The sequence below is a fragment of the Apteryx rowi genome, unplaced genomic scaffold, assembly GCF_003343035.1.
Source record: "Apteryx rowi isolate R43461 unplaced genomic scaffold, aptRow1 scaffold_166, whole genome shotgun sequence".
Lineage (NCBI taxonomy): Eukaryota > Metazoa > Chordata > Aves > Apterygiformes > Apterygidae > Apteryx > Apteryx rowi.
Genome location: NW_020447930.1, coordinates 1,049,020 through 1,071,903, shown reverse-complemented (window position 1 = coordinate 1,071,903; position 22,884 = coordinate 1,049,020). Strand labels below are relative to the sequence as shown.

At 39.9% G+C, this 22,884-nt stretch overlaps 1 protein-coding gene across 1 annotated transcript in view; it reads right to left on the bottom strand.

Moving 5' to 3' along the window:
• Positions 1 to 14,187: 14,187 nt before the first annotated feature.
• The window catches only part of SYT1 (synaptotagmin 1), a 228,858-nt gene continuing 220,161 nt past the window's right edge, over positions 14,188 to 22,884 (bottom strand). Inside the window, exons 8-9 of the mRNA XM_026060182.1 lie at positions 21,400 to 21,533; positions 14,188 to 17,349 (exon numbers count right to left, since the gene is read on the bottom strand). Coding sequence (XP_025915967.1) covers positions 17,143 to 17,349; positions 21,400 to 21,533 — 341 coding nt within the window. The 3' untranslated portion in view covers positions 14,188 to 17,142. The remainder of the gene's footprint in view (positions 17,350 to 21,399; positions 21,534 to 22,884) is intronic.

The following is a 22,884-nucleotide window of genomic DNA, read 5'->3' as shown; positions in this document are numbered from 1 at the left end:
GCTGGAGGCCAGATCGTTTTGCAAGGGTTGAAGACAGCAAAACATCCTGAAGGAAAATTTGTATATGGTGGCACTACATGTCAGAAAGATGAGAGTTACTTTCTTTTGAATTAAATAGATTGCAAAGTCCCTTGGAATTGCTATTTAGGAATATTAGTGCATATCTCATCTATGCTTTCACAGAGTATAATTTTAACATCAGACATACAGTACTACTAGAGCTATGTAAAAAGAAAAAAATAAAAATAAAAAAGCAAAAGGGCCTAGTACTGTCTTCATGAAAAGGTGGAAGACTGCTTTTTAACTGAGAGCCTCTACAAGTGTTTCTGATAAGGAAGGGGTGGGGCTTACATTGTTTTGCCCAGGTGATGACTCACTCGCCAATTTAATTGAAAGGGAAATAAAAATGCATAGTCTGACTTTCCTCCTATACTGTGCAACATGGTAATTTCACTTTACAGAATATATTTCATAACATAAAGTTCAACAGCTTTACTTCGTTCCTATTACCAAAGCCCTGAAGATGCGTGATGACATGAATCTGTGCTCTCCTAGCTTTTAAATTCCACGCAAACCGTAGCTTTGATAAAGTCGTGTCTCTTGGCCAGTCTGTTTACTGTCTCCCCTTTTCAACATTCTTTTCTTGACCTGCAGTGTTATTTTATGAACTCCATTAAAAATTCCAGTACTTCAGGTCAGTAGATTGCATAGAGCTCATGGTTTTAAGTAATTCAAGGCTGATTTGGCATGGAGTAGATACGGGTGTGTGGCTTGAATCAGATTCAAGTTAGGGTTAGTTAATCCTGATTTGCCTCAATTGATGTGAATAAAATAACAAGGAAAAAATACAAAAGTAATGGTAACTACTTCTGTGAGGTATGGACAACAGTGCCGAAGTTGCAGTTATAGGAAATTAAAAGATCAATGCAGCTGCAATATTAGAGCTGCATCTGTTCTAGACCTCAGTGTGAATAACCATTTCCAAGTTAACTCAATTATTATACATTCATAAATAATTCTCATAATTCATTACTAAACAGTAAATGTTGGTTCTTTTAAGGCTATGAGCATTTTAAAGGCAGCAAAGTACAGTAGTTTCTTACTGTAAACTTGACTTTAATTGTATTTTTAAAGCTTGAAATAGAACTCTATATCTGCATTCATAAAGAACAGTTTAGTTACTGGACCAAAAATGTATTTTTCACACACCCCTACTGCCTTTTGCTAAAGGCTGGGACAGCAAAACCTTTCCCTCCAGGGGAGTAGAAAGAGGACACTGGCACTTCCACTGAAATCAAAACTGTTATGTTTCCTGAATGTATGTGAATCTGAACCATTTGGAGATTGCTAGCTGAAGGCAAGACAGGTACAACATATGTTCTCAAATCTATGGGGAGCTAAATCTGGTAAAGCCCTAGTGATTGTTGCTGTTTCTGCATGACCATTTACAATTTAAAATGAAAAAATATGACTTGGAAATTTAGTATCTGAAACGTGGTGAGTTACATTTGTTCAGAGTATCTTCAAATAGACTGCAGGTTGCCACTTACCTAGTGGTAGCCACCCAGAAATGAGTCCACAAGTGGTTTACTATTGTTCTGTTTGCCACCACAGTGCTCGGTAAAGATTGTGGGAAGGTATAAGGAAATAGAAAAGTCACAAAAATCTACTAGAGTAAAATCTTTTGAAGTGAGGGCAAAAGCCAAAGAGTAGATAAGCAGTGTAATTTTCAATGTCATAAACCTTTAGATCTACAACATACTGAGCTCAGTTCTATTCTTAGTAATCAATAACTTCCCTTGAGTACACTAAAAGGGAATCTGCTGAAATAAAGGGCAGCAATCAGAAGAAGTCGTCCTTGTTTTGTTGACAAAACAAATCTAGTGAATTGTTTTAAAACCTATTCAGTCATTGCAGACTTTGCAATGTCTAATACACAAATTTTATCTTCAGAAAGTTGTCCTTGGGAAAAATCATTGCAAATGATTTGTTGTAGCACATGCCAAACAAATGGCATGCTTTGAGCCAGAAGTTGAATGTGTGTGTGTGTGTATACACATTCATGTGTATACACATGCACACGCACAGGTGCCTTGGTTTAAAACATGAAAATATTCAAGTCTTAGTTAAATGTTCTGAAGTATTAAAAGAGTGAATAACAGTAGGTGAAAAAGGTATTTTTTCTTTTATTTTAGAAGTATAACAAAATCAGAATTTTTTTCTCGTTTTCCCACGTTGGCATTTTCTTACATGTGAAGTAATGACGTGTTATTAGCAATGACATCTGTGCTTGTCAAGTCCTTTTGAATTGAGTGTCCCTGTAAGTTTGAATTTTTAGGAGCCTTGGCCCCGCTGTGCCGAGAGGCTGGCGTTCCTGGTCTGTTCCTGACATCTTGTGGTGGCTTTTACATACTGCACAGTAACCTGTGCTGTCATTAACGAGGAACATTATAAGCCTTTGTGAAATTGTCATACTAGGGTTTCAGAACCATGCAAGATTATTCTGTCTTCTTTTTCTTCTTCACCATATTTATATATCCAAAAGCTTGCACGAGTTCTGTATTTGGAGTTATTCCTGTTTCCAAGCTTCTCTTACAGAATTCTTCATTTTGATGTCATTTCAAAAAAAGGGAGAAACATTTTTTAAAACACGTATCAAATAGATGAGATGGATTTCAATTCTATCACGAAGTCTCACTATTTTCTTAAATTTATTCAGCACCTTGCATGCATCTTTGGGGCTTCTGTCATGTAACAGCAAAACCTTATAATAGTACAGGCTTTATACTCTCATAAATTTAATTCCTTAAGTAAAGCTTAGAGCAATGTTTTCTTGCAAGCTAGGCCACTGCCTCTCATATTTCAGGAATTAACTGAGCTGGTTGTGCATATACGAAGCAGTAGGAAGATAGGTAATATGTGTTTAATTTTAAAGAAGCTGACCGTTTTGTTTACAGGAATGACTTTCTAGCCCTTCGCCTTCATCCTCTCTGCATTCCTTTCATTCAGAGGCCCAGACTGTTTACATGGTCCGCTTCCCTGGAGTTACCCTAAACCCTAGGAAAATGACATTTCGATTTCTCCAAAGAGATCTGTTTGGGAAACTCCCCCAGATTAATGGTCTATGTGGAGATCTGGTGGGAATTTAAAGCCCTGGACTGTCAACACGAGCATGGGGTATGTTCCACCCATCCTGAAACACAGGCTGCTGCCAGGGCTCCACATGACTGTTTACTTCTCAAGGTGGTCTAGGATATGACTTCCGTGGGTCTGAGACACACCATAGCCACTTACTCGCTCTGTTAGTTCCTTGAATTTATTTAAAGTAAACAAGTTTTTCCTAATGCTTCCTCCTCCCAGCCCTGACTTCTTGAGCAGGCAGCCCCAGCCAGAGCTTGGAGTCCCACTCCTCCTCCCGTTTCCTTCAGAGCCACTGTACGGCTGGTAACAATAAGGCTTCAGGCCTATTTGCACTTTAAGAGCTTTCCCTGGGTTGTATGTATACAAGTGAGGCACTGGGGAGCATCCAACTTGCTCGTGTTTCTTTGGGCCCCTGTTGATTTGTGAGTGTTTGCCCTGCATTTGCTACACAAGCACACAGAGTTGCATGTTTCATTGCTGCAAGGGCTCCATCCCTTCATGCTAAGTGCAGTCTGCAGAGCTCCACATGCAGTAGTAGCTGAAGTACCCTGCTCAGCACTTCCAGTGTCATGGCAAATGATCTTGTTGCTTTTTTCCCTTACCCTTCTGCTCTCTGAAACATCTTACAAAGCTTGTTCAGAATATTTCTATATCCTACTTTTCACATAGAGCTGGGACTTACTCCTCAGACAAGATCATCACTGAAATGAAATTGCCAAGACAACAGAGTCATGGGTGAGCATTTCAAAGCACCATAGCTGCTTTCACTTCTTTTACTGGATCTGGCTTGAGTACGGCCTACAAAGCATTAAAAGCACTGGCCCTAAACTCCAAAGCTGAGATAATGCCCTCACCTGCTAAAAGGATAATCCAGCTCCTCTCTCTTCCTATTATTCTGACGTGGCATGCAGTTTTGATCAAACTGACGTGACCAGCACTCAGTAAGGCTTTACAGCTCTTGGCACAGTCTGACATGACATGAACTCACAATTAAGAGAGCATGCTCCACTGAAGCGCAGGATGTGGTCTGCACTTGAGAAGAGTTCCTACATCATTTCGAAATCTCTTCAGAGCTAAGTGCCAGAATAACATTTTATCCCATGCAGAACCAACTCCTTAGAAGGTAACTTTGGATGTTTTGAGAGAGATTTATTTTGCAACATTAAATCAGGATGCCCACTTAGAGCTATCTGCATGAGCGCAGCGTGCCTCAGTTCCCGGTATAGTCATCGGAGCCGAGAGAGAGAGGCGGGTCCCTAAAGTGGTCTCCCTGACGGGCGGGCGAGTGAAGAGCTAACAGGACTGAAGTTTGTCAATTGATATGCAGAAGAACTGATAGCACCAGAGCTGACGTGCGCAAAGCTGCTGAACAGAGGACTTAACGGGACTAAAGTCGTCTACCACCCGATATGCGCAAGGACTGATACGCGCAAGGCTGCGGAATGATTAACAAGACTGGAGAAGTGAAGCCTGCCACCTGCAACCTGCACGCACCCCCGGGGAGGGGAGAAGCAATACGGAGGTGCTGTGGTCTTGCCTCGCCAGCAGGGTCCTCCCGAGCAGACAAACAGACAGTCCTGCGATTGCGAAACTTGCTAAAAGTCAGCGAAAGCAGTGTTTGCCCAGAGCCCCAGCCGTATAAAAAGAGGCTTGGCAGCTAGGAGAGTTTGAGCAGGGACGGGAACGTGACCTGACCATCCTCTCCGGCTGGACCGTGAGTATTCCCCCCCTCCCCTTTTCCTGGGACGCTGGGTTAAGGTAACTCCTCGAGGTTGAGAGCCCTCTCGCTAGGAGAGTGAACAAGAAAGCTTTCAAGCAGGGATAAGCAGTCCTTCCAATTAATAACGCAGTAATTGACGGTTTCAGGTTATCCTTTCTAAATTAGTAACTGATGGTTTTGTGTTATCCTTCCTAAATTAGTAATCGCATTATTTTAATGGATGTTACTAATGCAAGAACTTGTGTGAGGAAATAAACATCATTTTTTTATATTATTATATTACTGTCTCAGTTGTTGCTATTGAACATTCATAGCATGACAGTGTGACACTCCCACTGCCTTATCACTGAAATCGCACTGAAACCTGCTTTGTGTGTATTAACCAAATCTCCACCATCTACAGTAGGAATTAAACATCTGGTGCACATGTAGACACCTCTATATGGACACCTACAGTCAGATGTTTTAAACTCCCACCCTCATTACAAACTGAACCAATTTTGCAGCATCCAGAAGTACTAGAAGTTTTTTTTAAGAAAGTCTGTTCCAAACGACATCCTTGGAAAATCATTTCAGTTCAGTGAAATCAATGAGTAGCCCTATCAGAAATCCCGTCCTCTTCCATTGTGTGGAAAACAGGTTTTAAAAAGAACTCACAATTAACTATTTCTATTATTAAATACCTTTGAAAGTATTCGTAACTGTAGCATCTGGACACTCAAAATGATGCAATTTCAGCTTCAATGTTAACTCTAAAGCTGGAAAATTTCCTGAGAGATGAAATTAATTTCTATTATAATATTCAACAGGATACTGAACAAGTTGAAAAAAAAATCTTCTTTCTCCTTTGCAGAAATGGACCTGTGGTCAGACAATTTCCATAGCTGCCTATCTAGAAAAGCAGGAAATGCATTTTCTTTCAGTTTCTTGATTGCTGTATTTTGCAGTTCCTTTTGGTATATTTAACAGCTAGGTAGAAGGAAGAAATATAGCAAAGTGCGTGGAAAAAATTCGAATGCCCTGCAAGTCATCTTCCACAAAGTGGAGCTACAGCTGCACTAAGAGGAAGAAATCTGAGTAACATGATAAAAGCATAAGGAAACAATATTCTCAATTTAAAGAAAGTTGCAGCTTGACAGTTGAATGTGAAGGAGGGATAATTCAACAACCTGGCTATGCAATGCTCTAGATCAAAAATGCTCCGGGTCTAGAAATCAGGCTTCTGATCTTAATCGACCCTGAGTGAGCAATGAAATGCATATAGTGCTTGCTCATGGCATACCATTTCTCTACCTTGGCATAAATCTTATTTGGGAGTGGGTAGGAAATGTTGCTCAGGAAAGACAACGGTTAGTTTTGAAAACAGTGCTTTTGTTTGCAGTAGAGACCAACTAACATGATGTGCATCTCTAATGTGGAAGTGTGCTGCTGTTTCAGTCTGTAGCTTTGTTAGATCTCTAAAAACACTTCAGTGATACTTTACTGCTCAGTGAACATGTCCAGATATTCTTAAGGTTTGAGCTGAGTCACGACCAAAATCCTTATCATGGCTGCATCCCAGTGTGGAGCAGAGCTGATCTCAGGTTAAATATGTGGCATTCAATTTCTGTCTACAGGAAAAGAGTAATGATGCTTACCAACTCATTACTGAAATAATTGTTTAGATATGATCATCAAGGTTTATACAGCATGCTGAAAAGCCGATGTGTTCGTTGTTTCCTAGTTACACGGGTGGAAACAGAGGTAACAGCAAGGTGAAGTAAATTGCACAAGATTCCTTGAAAAAAAGCCATTTCACAGAGTCAGGAATAAAACTTGATCACCTTAGTTACAATGTAGCCTTCTGCCCATCAGGCCAGCAGTTATTTAATTAGCTCATAAACACAGAAGAAGTTCATTTAACTGGGACTATCAGCCCAGCAAAAGCACAACTGGAGCTGGAAGAATGGTTGGGGTCCCGGAAGGTTTGGGAAATGCAGCCCTGGACTGCAGAGCAGGAAAGAAAATACAGCAAACATCTTACAGTTGGGTACCAATGCTGCCAGTGGTGAAAGAACTTGACTTTATAGTTGGGAACATTTGACGGTAGTGTTTCCCCTGCTTTTTATTTACAGAATCAGCATACAGTCTAGAAGATGTCTATCTATGTCTTTCATTTGGAGGCCAGAAACGTGGGTATGTTAAGCTAACACTCCAGAACATTTGGCAGGTGAGAGGCAGTGGGTGATGAGGGCCGCTAGACTGATTTGACTAACACTAGACATCTATGAAGTAGAAATGTTCTGGCTCCTTGTTGTTACCTTTACCAGTAAAACTCTGACCCAACTCCCTTGCGTGCCTTTTACACCCAGTAGGGAGGGAAGGGAAGCAAAAAGAGCTGGTGCAAAATCTCGTTCTGCCCAAGCTGAGGTCCTTTGCTGCCCCTAGACAGTGTCCTTCTAGTAACATCCTGAAATGCCAGCGAAGGGGACGACCTGGCCTTACATCGTCTTGGCTACACGCGCTGTAGTTATTAAATACAGGAAAACTGCCTGCCTGCCTGTATCCACAAACTAAGCAAATAGATCATGGCTTTTTACTAAGTCCCTGCTTTCTGTTATTACACCTAGAGCTAACCTTGGACTATATTTCCCAGACGATCTTGGGGAACAATGTGTTAGGAATCAGTTATTTCATGGTATTAGCCAGATCAGTAATTCCCAAGATTTTTTTTCCTGGCACGTTGCTGCTAATAAGATGAAGTACACTCCATGAATAACTGTTCTAGACAATTACCAGGATCAAATGTTTTCTAATGGTCTGATAAGTAGTTCAGAGGAAAAGGGTTTTGCAGGGTTTTGAAAACTCACTCAACTCTACAGAACCATGTCACAGTAAGTGGCTGTTCTACAGTATGGAAATATATTGTTAATGAGATGATCAGGAAATGGCATTAATCTTGTCTTTTTTTTTTTTTTTTTACACTCTGAGTAAGGAAGAGTACAGCGATCTTTAAGCATATTGAAAATCCGAGATCTTTTGCATAAAATGGCTTGACTGACGATAAAATGATTGTTTAGCAGATTATGTCAATTGTAATTTCATATTTGCAAAATTAAAAGCTAGGGATCTTAAAGCTTTTTGCTGGCTTCAGCATTTGTATCTCTAGCATTTGTATTATAGTAATGCCAAGGTGCCCAGATTATGGACCCCAATTGCATATGGTGTCCACATTAAGAAAAAAAGAAGACAAACATGGTAACAATGTGAGTGTAAATGAAGTAGGAAATTATGGTATGTGCCATGTAATATACTCAGTGAGGAATGGTGTCTTGCTGCTTAGCTGTAGAGGCGACCTATCTTTTAGAGCAATACAGTGTGCCAGTGCATATTTATATTGAACAGCTGCTAGTCAAGGAACATGTAGTGTAATTGTGCGGGGACATGAAATATCCTGTTGTGAAGGAGCCTCTCATCTATCCTTGAACATATCAAGAGCGTGAAAGGATTTATGTAGCTGTCACCCAGAAGATAACTAATGCACACAAGTACTAACGAAAGTGAAGATACTGTAAAACAGATAGCCTGGCTATCAGGAAAATGAAGGGGTTCCTGAATAATTAATGCTTGTAACTCGGTTATTCTTTCAATTTATTTTAAAATCTAGATTCCAGTAAGTTTACTTTTACTTCAGCTGTATTCACATTCCATGTAGCATTTGTTATCTACCCTGTGTCATTTAGTTTTGCTTTTTAAGATAACTGGAAATGGATATGGCATAGTGGTGTGAGCAAAAGTTTGCTCCCTGTTTGGGGGAGACACCTTAAAGAGAGAACGTGAACCAAACCTGCCTCAGTTGATCCAAGGGTAGAGACAGTCCTTCTTAGCATGTGATCAAAGGAGAAGTATCTGTGCTACCAGCTTCAAACAAGGCTGGGAGGAGACTGGCTGAGGCCAACGTGTGGTTCATACTGATTGCCAGCTCCCTCGGTTATCACGAAATGTGCTTGCATTGTGGTGCTAGGAAGCCAGAGCGTTCACCCTGTCTTGGGGAAAGGGTTACAGGAGATGTGATGAAGGCACTTGAGATGACGAAAGTCTTGGTGGGGACTGATTTAGAATTTCTGGTATGAGGGGAAAAAACCCGCCCTCGGTGTGGCCCTGTCCATCACATTTCAGAAGAGCCACTGCACTTCCTTGAAGTGCTGGTATGACTCATCCTTGCTAATAAGATATACTATAAGATCATGAAAAAGGTATGTTTTACACTGTGTGCGTACAGGAAAGGTATTATACTGTGGAAATGATTAATCATTGTAGCATCTTTCTAATTTATACCTTGAAACAAGTATTAATTGGTTGCAAAGGCTTTTGAAACTCAGGGTTTAGCCACAAATCCATGTTTCTAGGAGGTTGTTGGGGAGCTGAATTCAGCACAGAGACTAATTTTCGAAAGGAAAGAGAAGCTGGCTAAGCAGAAGTGGAGCAAGGAAAAGGATGAGAGGAATCAACAGTAAAGCAGTTTGTGCTCAGCTGGGTGATGGAACACTGTAAAAGTAACACAAACAAGTAACAAACATGGGATCAAAATTTAAGTTAGAAGAGATCTTGTTAGTCCAGTGACATGGGGAAAGACAAAAACAAATTAGACTATGTGGTCCTGGGCCAGTATGGCAAGGGATGAAGATTTGGTCCCCTGATTTGGCAGTGATTTCCTTTTTTTCCTGCATTTTCCCCCCATTTATTCCCCTGTATTATCTGAACTTAAAATGTCAGCTAGAGAAGTTTGCTTGCTTTGCATGCTTGCTATTATTGCATTACTAATTACTGCAGATTTAATTATTGTCACGGTGCTCAAACCCTTTGGGCAGCTATTTGGTCATGTTAAATCCAAGGAGTGAAAGCATTAAGCAATTCTCCTCAATACTGGACTGGATGGGGAGATGCCATTTTCTACATGGTGAAAAAGTCTCTTTTCGGAAGCATGAAGCAAAGCAGCATTGATTTCCTGAATCTTCTCAATTTTTTATTCTGGAGAATTAAAGGCTCAAACACAAGACAATATGTGGCCTAGATAGGAATCATCTTTGCTCTGGTACAAGTCAGTAGCTAGATACTTTTGCTCTAGTTCTAGTAAGTTATAAGTCTGTAGCTAGGAAGCATCTATTCATTTGCCCCATATTTATTTTTCTGTTAATTTTAATAACCTCCATAAATGTCTTATGTTTTCCCCAAGATTGGCTGTTTTTTGATCTATTTCTCACAGCTTTTTCCTGCCAGAGACTCAGATCTTTTTTACACCCTGTGTCTGAGCTACAGAGACTTACCTGGTTCAGCAGCTGTGGAGAGTTTCTTGTTCTATACCAGCTCATATAACCACAGTACCTCTACGCAGTGCTGCGCTGGGATGTACTGACATGTCCTATGGATTTGCAAAATATTTTTATAACTAAACATATTCCAAATAATGTGCATGAAGTTTAAAAATGTATGTGAACTTAGTAATTTGAATAACTTTTTTGTACTCCAGCTTCATCATATGCTTTCATGTGTATCATTGGAAACTATTGAGAAGAAAAGTCTGTTTTTTTTTCTATTATTAATTCCTGTAACAAAAAGAGGTTCTGCCTTCATTGTCATTAATGGCTTGAACAGCTCTCCTACATTCTGATTTCTTAACTGTCATCTCCAAGAACAGTTTTGTTCACAGCTTGTCCGGAAGAAGTGAACAATAATATTTGGGTTAAAGTGCCTGTCTGAATACTTAGTTCTCATAATTTAGATCTGTTCCAGCTGAAACAATTTTATGCCATTGGTAAATTTTGCCAACTCATCTTTCAGCTCTGTTTTCCGGATCATTAATAAATATTCAGCCACAACAATGAACCTCTTAACACCCCACTGTTAATCTTATACTGTGTTGAAGTATGCGCATTTGATCTTTGGGTTTTTTTCTGACCGATTTCTAATCCATGAAAAGAACTCTACCACTTACCCTCTGATTACTTAATTTCCTTGATAACCTTCCATTAGGGCATTTGTCTATCAGTGACAGATCACGGTGTCGGGTTGGAGAGGAGTGAATGAAACCATAAGAAGTTTGATAGAGGCTACTGAAGCAAGAAGGAGATTGTTAGAGCCAATTAAGCAATTTAGCCACTTTTAAAAACTTCAAAGAGTTAGCTTTGAAATGCTGAACTGAGTTAAGCAATGGAGGCAACCTATTATATGAAAGAAAGAAAATACACAAAAGCCATTTGACTTTGTGAATGTCACAGAGAATATCTCCAAAAAGTAGGTCTAATAATATTGCCAGTTTTGCAAAGAAGAAAATGTCTTGAGCGGGATGTAAGTTACTGAGCCTCGGAGTCTGTCTTTGGCGAGAATGAGCGGATGATAACTTGAGCTTCTGACTAAGCGTGAAATAATTGACTTCAGCGTAACATGCCACATTGCAAACTGTCATGCTTTCAGTCCGGATTTACAGCCACAGCCCCTCCTCCCTGTGATCAGTGGTCTACGGGAGAAGACAAATATATCCTAAGCCCAATTTGGAGTTCATCGATGACAGATCCATTTTCAGTGTTTTGGAACAACCTCTTAGTGATAGTGGGTGCTCTTCTTAGGAAAGAGAGACACAAAAGAAGAAACCTAGAGCAAGTGCAAGTATGTGTATCTGATGAATAAGGAGGGAATTGTCCTTGGTCTCTGGAAGAACAAGGGTAAAATTTGGGAGATTTGTGCAGGACTGTGGGATAATCTTGTTCAGCCGGTCAGAGAATATTCTGCCACTTTTGTGCATTGGTCTTTCGATTTTTTGACAAAACCTGATGTTGCCTCTTTTTAGTGTATGACACTAGTGTATCATGTACTGAATGCTTTCGTTGTTTTTTGTAAGTAATAATAGAGTATACAAAGTTTTGAAATGGTTGACTGAAATTAAATGTGAGCTGTCAAAATGATGAGTCTGGTTCTGTCAGAAGATGAAACTCTGTTTATTTGTTTTTTTTTGTCTAGATGACTAATTAAAAGAGCTCACTATGCTATTGGCATAGTGCATGCATAAAACAAAAAGATTAAACCACCTGCCCCTCCATCTTCTCCACACCCAAAAAGCTTGGAAGAAGACTCTTCACCCCTCCGGCATATCTGGCCTCTTCATAAGCACCATGAAGTATCTCTAGAACATCCTCTAATCTATAGAACTTTCTTTTTAGATGGAACGCAGCAAGATTTTTAAGTAAACTTCTTAGTATGTCTCTTGTGTCTGAAAATATTGTGTAGGTGTCAGTTATAGAGTTAAATTTCTCCCTGCACTAGTTTGTCACGTACTGTTGCAACCATTCTTCTGTGCAATATTAAAAGTATTCTCTATATTGAGTGTAAAAGGACTTACTGCACATAAGGTAAACGTAACTAAGATTGGGTAAAACTGTGAGATATATTTAAAAAAAAGGTGCCATCAAAGCAATCATTAAACACAGAAAACAAAGCAGTGTAAGAAAAAATTCTTCTTTGTGATATATACAGAAAAATATTTCAATATAATTTCTTTTACCTTTGGACAGCAACCAAAACAAAGTTTGGCTTCTAACTGATGCTAAAAATAGGGGCTGGACAAGAATTTGCTAGATGTATGAAAAGAAGGACAGTTTGTGTATAAAAAACTGAACTGGGAGCCCAGAGTGAAAATGCTAATGCATAAATAAATAAGGGAATTGACTGTTAGAGTAATCAGAAAATATAATGATCTAATTCTTGCTTTGCATAAATAACAGGCAATTAACTTTCATTGACTCATGATGTGAAGAGTGATCGAAAGATGTAGATCCTTTGCTTTGGTAACTGAGTCTGTCAGTTGGGAAGAATGCTTTTCTTGACAGTTGATTAGGGGTTAAATGAGCTGAATAAAATCGGTAATTTTTCCTGCTTTTCTCACTTAGTATAACAGCTATTATATGAAGCATTTTTCCTTACATTAGTTGTAACCACTAGCTTTACCTGATTTGCTCTGTTAGAAGAACTCATTTTGATTGACAAAGATGTCATTTTGGTATTCTCAACATGAGCAAAAATGTCCAATATGTACAGGATCAAAGTGTTTTTATTTATTTACATTGATAGCCTACTATTTGAGTCTATTCTTAAGCAAACTGCTGCTCTTAGGGAAGTACATGCTTGGTCTGATCTTGCAGCAGCTTGGATGACGAAGGAAGGACCACCTCGTAGCAGAAAGGACTAGCAGCATCTTCTAGCTCCATAATGTGGTGCCTGCTGGTATTGATAGGGAAGGTCAGTGAAGGTTTGGGAGTGTCACCTCAGCTTCTGCAGACTGAACAGGCAGCACCTCCCTGCAGGTCTGTAGCAACTGCTCTCAAACTTGTTTTGGCACCGAGAGCCTCCTGGAGATGTTGGCTTGCTCTCGCTTGCTGAGAGAGTGAAGGTGAAGCGGCATCTCATCTGTTTGGTGCTCATTGACTCTAGGTGATGGGGAAAAAAAACAGCTGGGAGAAAAGAGAGCACATGCTGAGTAGGGGGAATAGGGAAAGCGGTCTGCCCTGGAAATACTTACAAAATACTTGTACTAATTTTCAGTAAGCCTTGGTGCAGTCAATGGCTGTGGCTAAAAGAGTACATCTCAGTAATTACCATAATGCAGTTCCTGAAACGAATGGGCGTATTTCCTTTGAGAGCAGGGTAACAGGGATTGCTGCGGAAAATGGTTATATAAAACAAACATGGCTACAGTTTTGGGGGGCTGTTTCTCTTGATAGGCTCAGGAACTTAAATTGCTTCATAGCACAATGTTGTTTTGATCATTTTTGATTTGTGGATTCACTTCCTCCCACATTGTTTTTTCCATAAACAGTATTAATCTCTTATTTAATGATTTTAAGGCTGCAAGAAGCTTGATTTTGTGGCCAGCTTAGAAGGAGCTCACGCATCTAGGTTGAAATATACCATCTCCCTCCAAACCGAAACCTCTACCACTGCTGTAACGCAAGTCACTAGAGTACTGCATGGGGCGCTACTTGGCGTTTTTGTCACTATATAGAAACTAGCCTTTGTTTTGATAAAGAGTGATATTCTTGGAGGCCAAATAATTGGAATCCTTGGGAAAACAGGGTAATACTTCTTGGTCTGCATAGAGATGAAGACTCCTCTACTGGCGAACTCCTGGCTGCGGCTCAGTGTCTTGTGACACACTGGGGAAAGCAGCGGTTCGCAGCACCTCCGAAGGTGAAGCAGCTGTTACATTTGGAAAACTTGCTAGACTATGGCTGTGCTAAAGTTTAGGGTGAAAAAACAATCTTTTAACTTTAAATCAGAAGAGAAACACTAAAACATCAACAGGAAATAAAACATTTTTATTGAATATCTGTGTAATATGTATGTTATTTTAACGACAATTGGAAAACTACTGTGGGAAGTCACTACACAAAGTGAAACAAAATATAAACCACCTCATCAAAAATGAAGGTAAAATACGGCTAAAGTTGTCAGCTCGTGGGCCACGAGCGATATGGCAGGATAAAACACCCCAAACATTTCTACAAGATACAGAGAAAACCCACACAGAGAAACACTCAAGCAGGCAGTAAATATACACAAAGGCAACTAGGATCTTTCTACAGCATCAGATTCTAATACTTCACACAGCTTTGTCAGAAAGGTACATGTGGCTTCTTTGAGGATGAAAATGTCATCTTGGTCATATAGCAGGTTCAGTCTCTGAGAATCATAGTACATTACAAACCAATTCTATGGTGACATTCAGTCTGGCAGTGTAGGAAGAGAAAGCATTAAGAATACCTTAACACAATGCAGCGGCTCGGGCAGTTTGAACCTGCAGCTGTTCTGAATGAACAACTTAAAGTTGCTATCATGAAGCTGAATATCTGTTCTCATGCTGGGAATCTGTCTGTCTAGTTCTTCTTCTCTTTGGTGGGGTTTGGTCCTTAAGGTAAAGATTTTAAAGTATTCCAGCTTGATGCTTTGCATGTATGCGCCTGTTTAGATCAGAAAATGTCTCACTTGTGTTTTTTCCGTGTTTCATGTAAAAAAAAGAAAAAATGGGTCTTGCTATTCTTACTTTTGGAGGTGGGAGCGATTCAGATTTTTTTTTTATTCTCCTCCCATTTCTTTGCTGCTTCCTTTACCCCAATGTACTGAAAATGTTGGCGTTCGGCCATCTCACTGACCCCTCGGACTGTCACACCTCCCTTAGGAGCAGAGCCTTGGAGCAGGCTGTAGAATTTAGTTTTCAGTACAGAATTCTGTGATCACATCCACCTTTTTTTTTTCTTCCCTCTCCCCCTCCCCCCCAATAATTTGTTTTAGATACAAATGATAAGATGATTAATAGTTAACATCTCATGCCTCCCTCCAAAAGGTATAGCAATTACGCATTTCTGGGGTAGCTTGTGATGCTGAAAATAATTAATCTTCAAAGCACTATAAATATATTCACAGCTTGGAGATAAACAAGGGGCCTCAAAGGATGGTACATAAGATCGAAGTGATGCCCTAAATGACTTGATGAGATGCTACAAGCTGAGATGACATGCTGTCTAGTCGTAAGATGACTGTCTACAATAGAGGGGGGGGAGGAGGGCAGTTGGAAACGTAGAATATTGCACAGGGCTTGACAAAATGCTGCGTGGTCAACCCAGTCTATATAACATCCTTGTCCCCTGCATAGCTCACCAGTTCTAAATTGGTCCGTAATAACTAGAACTGCTTGCGCTATGCGGTCCTTCGGCAGTGCAGTAGAAGGGAATGGCAGTATTATTACAATATCACTACGGAATAAATTGATTGCTATCCACTGAGAAAACTACATTTCTAAGCACACACGGCAGTCACAGTGATACACAGAGCAGTCTTTCAAGACTCTTATGGAATGACTAATAGCTTCATAATAGTGCCATTTACTACATAATAACATTGAAAACATTTAAAAACTCCTCCTGAAACGAGCATCTAGTATACAGAAGAGGTTGCTTCAGTTTTCTAGAACTTGTTCTTTGTTTGTTTTCACTTTTTTTTTAAAGGACAAATTAAAACTTAAGTATAAATAGTATATAAAAGGTCACTAGCTGTTCTCTTTTGGCTTACTTTGAAGTGCATTTAGAACTATGGCTAAATTTTGTCATCTTCTGATGGGATTACAATACTGTCTGTTTACCATGAAACTATTTTGTATAATAAACTCACACGGCTGTGTCTAAAAAATATTCTGCATTCCTTCTTAATCTGAGTTAGTATAATAAAATATTTTGTTACAAAGTCTAATGTGCAAACTCATTATCATGTGAAATTGTGGATGGAATTCACAGTATGCAAATTTTGTATAAAGGTGATAATGGAGAGCTACTCTTGGTTTCATGGCAGCATGTCATGACTGCTGAATCTCCCCCCACCCTCGCCCACCCCCAGCCCTGCACAGCCCTGCAATGCTGTTACTTCAGGTGGTAGATGAAGTTGTCACCTCCTATGGAACTGCTTCCTCAACTTTCAATCTAAAGCCATTTCAGTCTGTTGTGTGTTCATTTTGGACTATATACAGAAAAAATTCTATCCTGGCTTCTGGCTACGTTTCCTTGAGGTCAGCCATGGAGCTGCTCAGATCATGCTAAGTTGCCTGTGAAAGAAGTCTACCAAATGGGATTTGCCCCTCCAAGATTCACTGTGTACACGCAGCGTATTATTAGAATGGTTCAGCTGAAAGCTCAGATTTAAGTTGTCCTTTAAGATGTCAGTGTAACACTACTAGTGCCTTACAAGTTGGAATTTTTTTTTTCTGGAATGCAGACGATACAATAGTTACCCTATAATATATTATCAGCTCTCCTATATCTCAGTCAATTTACATAATTTAAAATAGAACATCTTATTAAAAACATCTAGATATACACAGATTAGGAAACGCTTACAACATACAAATACACAAACTAGAAATAAATTCTCAGCATACTGGTGTATATATACAACTGTGTGATACAATAAATAATTTCTGTCATGCTCTATCTACACATCATATTGCTTAAAAGAAGAGTAGATCTGGGGGGGCAGTGGTGAAATGAAGCGCCTTTAGAGGGCTCTCTACATTTAAAAAGTTGTGCAAATTAAAACAGGATTTTAAAAGTACAACTGATCTGTGTCAGGAACACATGGCTGGAAATGAAAGGACCCATATTACTGAGGTATTTACAGATACTGGCTAAAGAGCACTATGTGGGCAAATGCAGAAAGGCTTCTTCTTTTTTTTGTGTGTGTGCGTAATTTAAATTTAATTTAATTTACTTCTTGACTGCCAGCATGGCATCTACCTCTTCCTCGGGCTGTAAGGTGTGCCACTGTGCAATGGGCCGCCGGGGGTTGGCCAGCATGTCTGACCAATGTCGCAGCTCTGCGCCGGTGCTGTTGTAGCCCACAAAGACCTTCCCGATGGCATCGTTCTTGCCAATCTTGTCATAGTCCAAAACAGTCACAACAATTTGCACTTTCTAAAATGAGACAAAGAGAGACCAGTGAGCACGCTGGGATGGGGAAGGTGGGCAGGGGTGAATCTCAGGGACAGACAACTACAATTCAGACTCTATGTATACAAAGTGCGTAAGTGGCAGCCAGGGCAGATTCCACCCAACAATAAGCAAATTCAATTCAAAGCTTTCAGTGTTTGCTTCTTATTAGTCTTCCAAATGAAATTAGGTTCAAAACCTCCATGTTCACTTGAAATTTGCCCCCTTGCATCGAAGAACCTCATATGGGAATCAAGGCAGTATTTTTCCTTAAACGGATTAACAACTTGTGGATTTTTTTTGTTGTTACTGAAGAATCAGTCTGTTAGAGGTCTGCAGAGCTAACAGGGAGATCTTAAGCTAAGCGAAACGAAAAGTAGTGCAATTTAACACATCATTATTAAGTAAGTTGAACTCAGCAGGTGCAATTCAGAAATGGCTTTGCTCCAAGGTATCATTTGCAATGTCACTTTATTCTGTTAGTTGCCCTTCTACTTCTAAACTCTGTCCCAGCCACCCAGCATGCTGGTCAGTCACTTGCAGATAAATTCAGAAGATAGATAGCCCACACAGTTTATATACATATACATATACACTTGTGTGTGTGTGTGTGTGTGTGTGTGTGTGTGTGTATGCATATGTGTGTGCGCACATGCATAAATATACATGGACTCTGTGTGTGTGTGTGTGTGTGTGTGTATTTATATACAGGAGTTGAGAAAACAGCCTGTACTCTCAGGGGCGTTGGAAAGCAGTATAAACCGTACTGTTTCAGGGCTCTGACACACCAGCTCTGCCAGATGCACTGGAGTCTGACCTGTGACTGTGCCTGTGCTGGAATACCACTTCTGCTGTAGGAACAGTAACCTCTGGCAAACACGATTAAACTATTCCCACAAAATCTGTGAAAGCCCATCTGTCAGAGCTCATAGACAATTTTCCATTCACTTAGACTGGGGCAAACTGAGAGGTGATGTTCAAGTTAGGCATTCACATACGTGTTTGCGTGCACACGCACTCATTCCTCTCAGTCAGGTCATTAATATTTGTCAGAACAGCACAGACAGCTATTCCTCCAGTGGCATGGTGTTTTCCTCAACAGCATCTAAGACTTAACGGCTTTGGACTGATTTTGCTTAACTGTAAACACTTTTCCTCAGTGACTTTAATTTTTAAAGATGAATGTACAGCTATTTTCCTGACTCTGTTCCATCCCATGATAAATACACACAGCTCCTCATTCCACATACAGGTTTCTTGAATTGGAGGAAGAAATGCACTGAAACACATTTCTTCCAGAAAAGCCTTTAGTCTCAAGTATCAGGATTTTAAATTTAAGGTTTTAAATAAAAGTAGATCCTAAGGTTCTTATTAGCACATTTAATTTCATTGCTAGTAATAGGATTAATCTTTTAAGAGTAATTTACTCTTTTAGGCATGTCTGCAAGACCAGACTCATGAGGTTCCCTTAGAAGATTGTACAAATAACTGAGCCAGAGAAAGAGATGCTTCCAACAGGCACAAAAGTATTTACATAGCTGCTGATGACAAAAGTGTACCTCCGACTCAAGACTCTCTTTCCCCAGAGCACTCATGATGAAAGGCAATATCCTTAAGCAAGTATTTCTAGATGCCAAAATGCTGTTTCAGTGTTGCTGTTTGCAATATCCTCACTTTTAATGTTGATGGTACCTCCCCAAATGAACATTTCTGCTTTAGATGCATAGTACAATCACAGATATAGAAAGTAGGCATGAGACTATGAATTTTATGGTATAAAAAAGTTGCCTGCTGTACCTAGAAGCTAGTTACTATTGAATTTTTTTGTTGTTAATCATAGCAAAACCATGGGCATTGTAAACAAAGACAGACAGACACTTATTCATTGATCAATAAAGCGATAAGAACAGCTAGCTCAGATGATTAACTCTTGAGATGACTTTCAGCTCATGGTCTCTGGCTTAAACCTACAGAGAAATGTGAGCCTCTCTGCCCCTTGGTACTGCACATTGCAGGAACAGCTGCAGTACAAAAAAACCTAGTGAAAAGCACCACCTCTACTAACAAACACTGGGATTAGCAGTTTCTTTGGTGTGAAGGGGTATTCTTGGGAGAGAAAGGGTCTGGAGACACGACCACTTTGCTTTGTATGGCCGTGGTCTGTCTTGGAAGTGGCAAAACGTGATTGATCTGCCTGTCTCAACAGGGCTTGGCTTCCCAGAGGGACCTTCCATTGCCTTGCAAGATGTAACTTCCCTTTTAAGGTTTTGTTTTTAAAACCTGATGCTCCACCATTATCTTCTTTCCACCATTCTTCTGTGACAATGCACAGCTGTGAATATGAGCTTACATACACATTTCCTTTAAGAGCCAGAATCTGTATTTGCTATTAAATTGTTGAAAAATGTTAATGTTTGCCTCTTTTTAAATTCCATGGTTGTACTGCTATTGACCTGCTTTTAGCGCAAAATCAGCTCTACTTTCCTTCCATGATCTCTCTTGTCTTTGCTTTCAAACCATCATGAAACTGGAATAACTGTTATTTTCTTATTTGACAGTGAAAGTTTACTTAATGACTTATACATGAATTACCCAAAGGTCACAGTGATTTTTACACAATTAATTCTAAATAACATTTAAAATGTGCTTTTCTAATGATGAAATTACTTCAGAAACCATAATGAAATCACTTCTAAATACCATTTTTTATAACTCATTTCAAAATACATTGGCATATGACCAAAGTCCATAATTACAGATTTTAAATTGAAGCTATATACTGAAGTAAATAGCTGTAAAGTCAGTCCAACAAACCTACCATGAAATAAAGCGAAATTTTGAGCAGTTAAACTACAACTCTTTCTAAAGGGCCTGTGACCACTTTCCAAAACTGGTTTTGGATTAGAAGACAAAATACCCAAGCACCTACAGAATACACCTAACCCTGCCAAAGTTCTGGTTCTTAGCTGCTTATTATGAGATTTTTCACAAGCACACAGACTAACTTCCATCAAAGCCAATGGGAATTAGGTCCCACTGGATTTCCCACTTTTTGATTCCTAAATTCCACAGACACCTGTACACACTACGGGATGTGAAAAAAAACTCTTACATGAGCTAGTCATGCTTCCAAGTCACTATTCCTAGGGCAGGGAATAGGATGTGTTTCCCACATGTCTCTGGGGTGGCTAAGGACACCTCCATCCCTTCTCCTGTGAGAAAAGGTTAGTTAACGTCAGGAGAAGTTAAATCCTGAGTGAGAGATGACTTGCTTCCCAGTAGTCCACAGGCAGGTGTCTAAGTCCCTGACACAAACGGCCCCATCCCTCTTCCTGGCATTTTCCACAGCTAGTGTAGATGACTTCCAGCTCAGTGTGCTGGCTTCCAAGGGCCCCCATTCTAGGCACCGGGCTCTCCAAGAACAGCCCCTGGAGAACTCTTTGGGCTACCCCTCCACTGAGTTGCCGAGAAAACAGATACTGCAGTCCTGACCACTGAGATTATCAAATGTCTTTCCAAGGGACATAGCAACCACTGAAAAAGTTTTCATGATGTGGTGGAAAACTGAAAACACTTGTGATTAAATCACATGTTTTACTTAAGACAGATGCTGCAATACGTTCAACAAACAGGAACTATAAATGCATAGGTAACACAAATGTGACTGATGATGCCAATTTAGCATTTCAAATAATATGGGGGAAATTGCTGTGTATTCATTTTCTTTTATCTCTACATTTTCTGCGGGCACATTTCTTCACTATCTCCCTGTGGATTTTTTTTTTTCCAGAATCCATTTCTGTTAACATAAAATGTCAGTTATCCATTTCTCGCTGATGAATCAAAGCTTCGTAAGTACTGTGCATTTTATCTGTTCCCTCTTGAAGCAGTCACACTCATCTAATGTAGTGCAGGACTGGCACCTAGGTGCTAATGAAAGCATGCACACGTGATAATTAACAAGGTTCCTGTTAAATATTTATCAGGCCTGAGAAATGGAATGCAGAGGGAAGACAAAACACTGTTTGACATTACCTGAATTTGCTCGAATGGTACTTCAAAGCTGAACGACTCATTGTAGTAGGGATTCAGGGTATTCTTTTTAATTGTCGTCTTTTTCTTCTTCAGCCTCTTACCATTCTGCATCAGATGGATTTTCACATAGGGATCTAGGTAATCACAGAGAAGAGGAAGGGGTGAGAAAGGTAGTTCTGTGTGTTTTCTACAGATTTTAATCCCCCAGATTTGATGAAAAAAAAAAAAAATCTTTCTTTAACAACAAACACCTCGTATTTACACAAAGTCTTCATTTCCATTACCTGAAATGTGGGGAAGGAAAATAACTCCTGTGAGATTACAAATGTTCCTGGCAGAATAATGCACAGACTTTTATTGCATTATCTCCTTAACAGCACTATGGAGGGGTAAATTCCCACCTCATTTTGTTCTATACTTCATGAGTCGTACTGGAAATGTTTTCCTTAAATGTTATTTACTTACTGGAAAGATTTCTCTGCAGTGGGGCCTGGCACAGTGGGGTGGTTTTCTTTAAGCCCCATGAACGCTGCTGAAAGCAAGTGCACAGCGATCTGGGCGCAGAGCGGCTGGCCGCTCTCTAACCTCCGGGCAGCTCTTCCCATCGCTCTCCTGAGAGGATGCTGCTGTTTTTCCCATCCTCTCACCTCCCCGGTGGGTAGTGGCTGACATAGCGTAGTATCCATTAGTCTGGCATGCAGCCAGATTACATGGCCGTAAATAGCACTAAGATACAGAATGGGTCCCTTAAATATCCATTCTGTATCTTAGTGCTACATGCAGCTAGAACAAGGTTCAGGCCACAATATCCATATAAATTATGAATTGTTTTTGCGACTCTCTACTGAATTCCCATTGTTATTTTGTGTGACTTCTGGCAGCCAAGTAACAGAACTGATTTAGTACCTCATCAAATATTCCTCACACAAGCAAAATTCTCACTGAAGTTACTGCTGTGAAGTGATACCTCAGTGGTTACACTTTCAATGGAAACTTAGCCCACTTAAAAAAATAGAGGTATCAGTCTTTAACCTGTTGCAGGAACCACGTTCCTATTTAGAGAATGAATTTGTAGTTCCTCTTTCATGGTGGTGGAAATTAGCAGTACTTTCACTGAGCTCAGTCATTTTTTTGTCTAGGCCTAGCATGAAACTCTGTTTGAAGACACTCAAGCTCATTTTTTCCAACCACCAGTATGTTACATCAAAATCTGGGTAGGTTACCTCTCTTGGCTTTAGGGAGCTGAACTGTGATGTAGGTCTAGGGAAGCCTTCCCTCAAGCAACTTGGTGGGAGTCGCACAAAACTCCTGCCAACCACAAGTCATTTGTGGCATAAACTAAGAGAACCTGAACGCGAGCTATCAAGGGAAAGAGCTTCTCTTTCCCCTTCTGAGAAAAGGATCAGGGTATGGAAGAGAGACAAAAGAACACTGAAATTAAATATTATCACTCTGAACAAACCATCCTTTAAGACTGTCCAATGA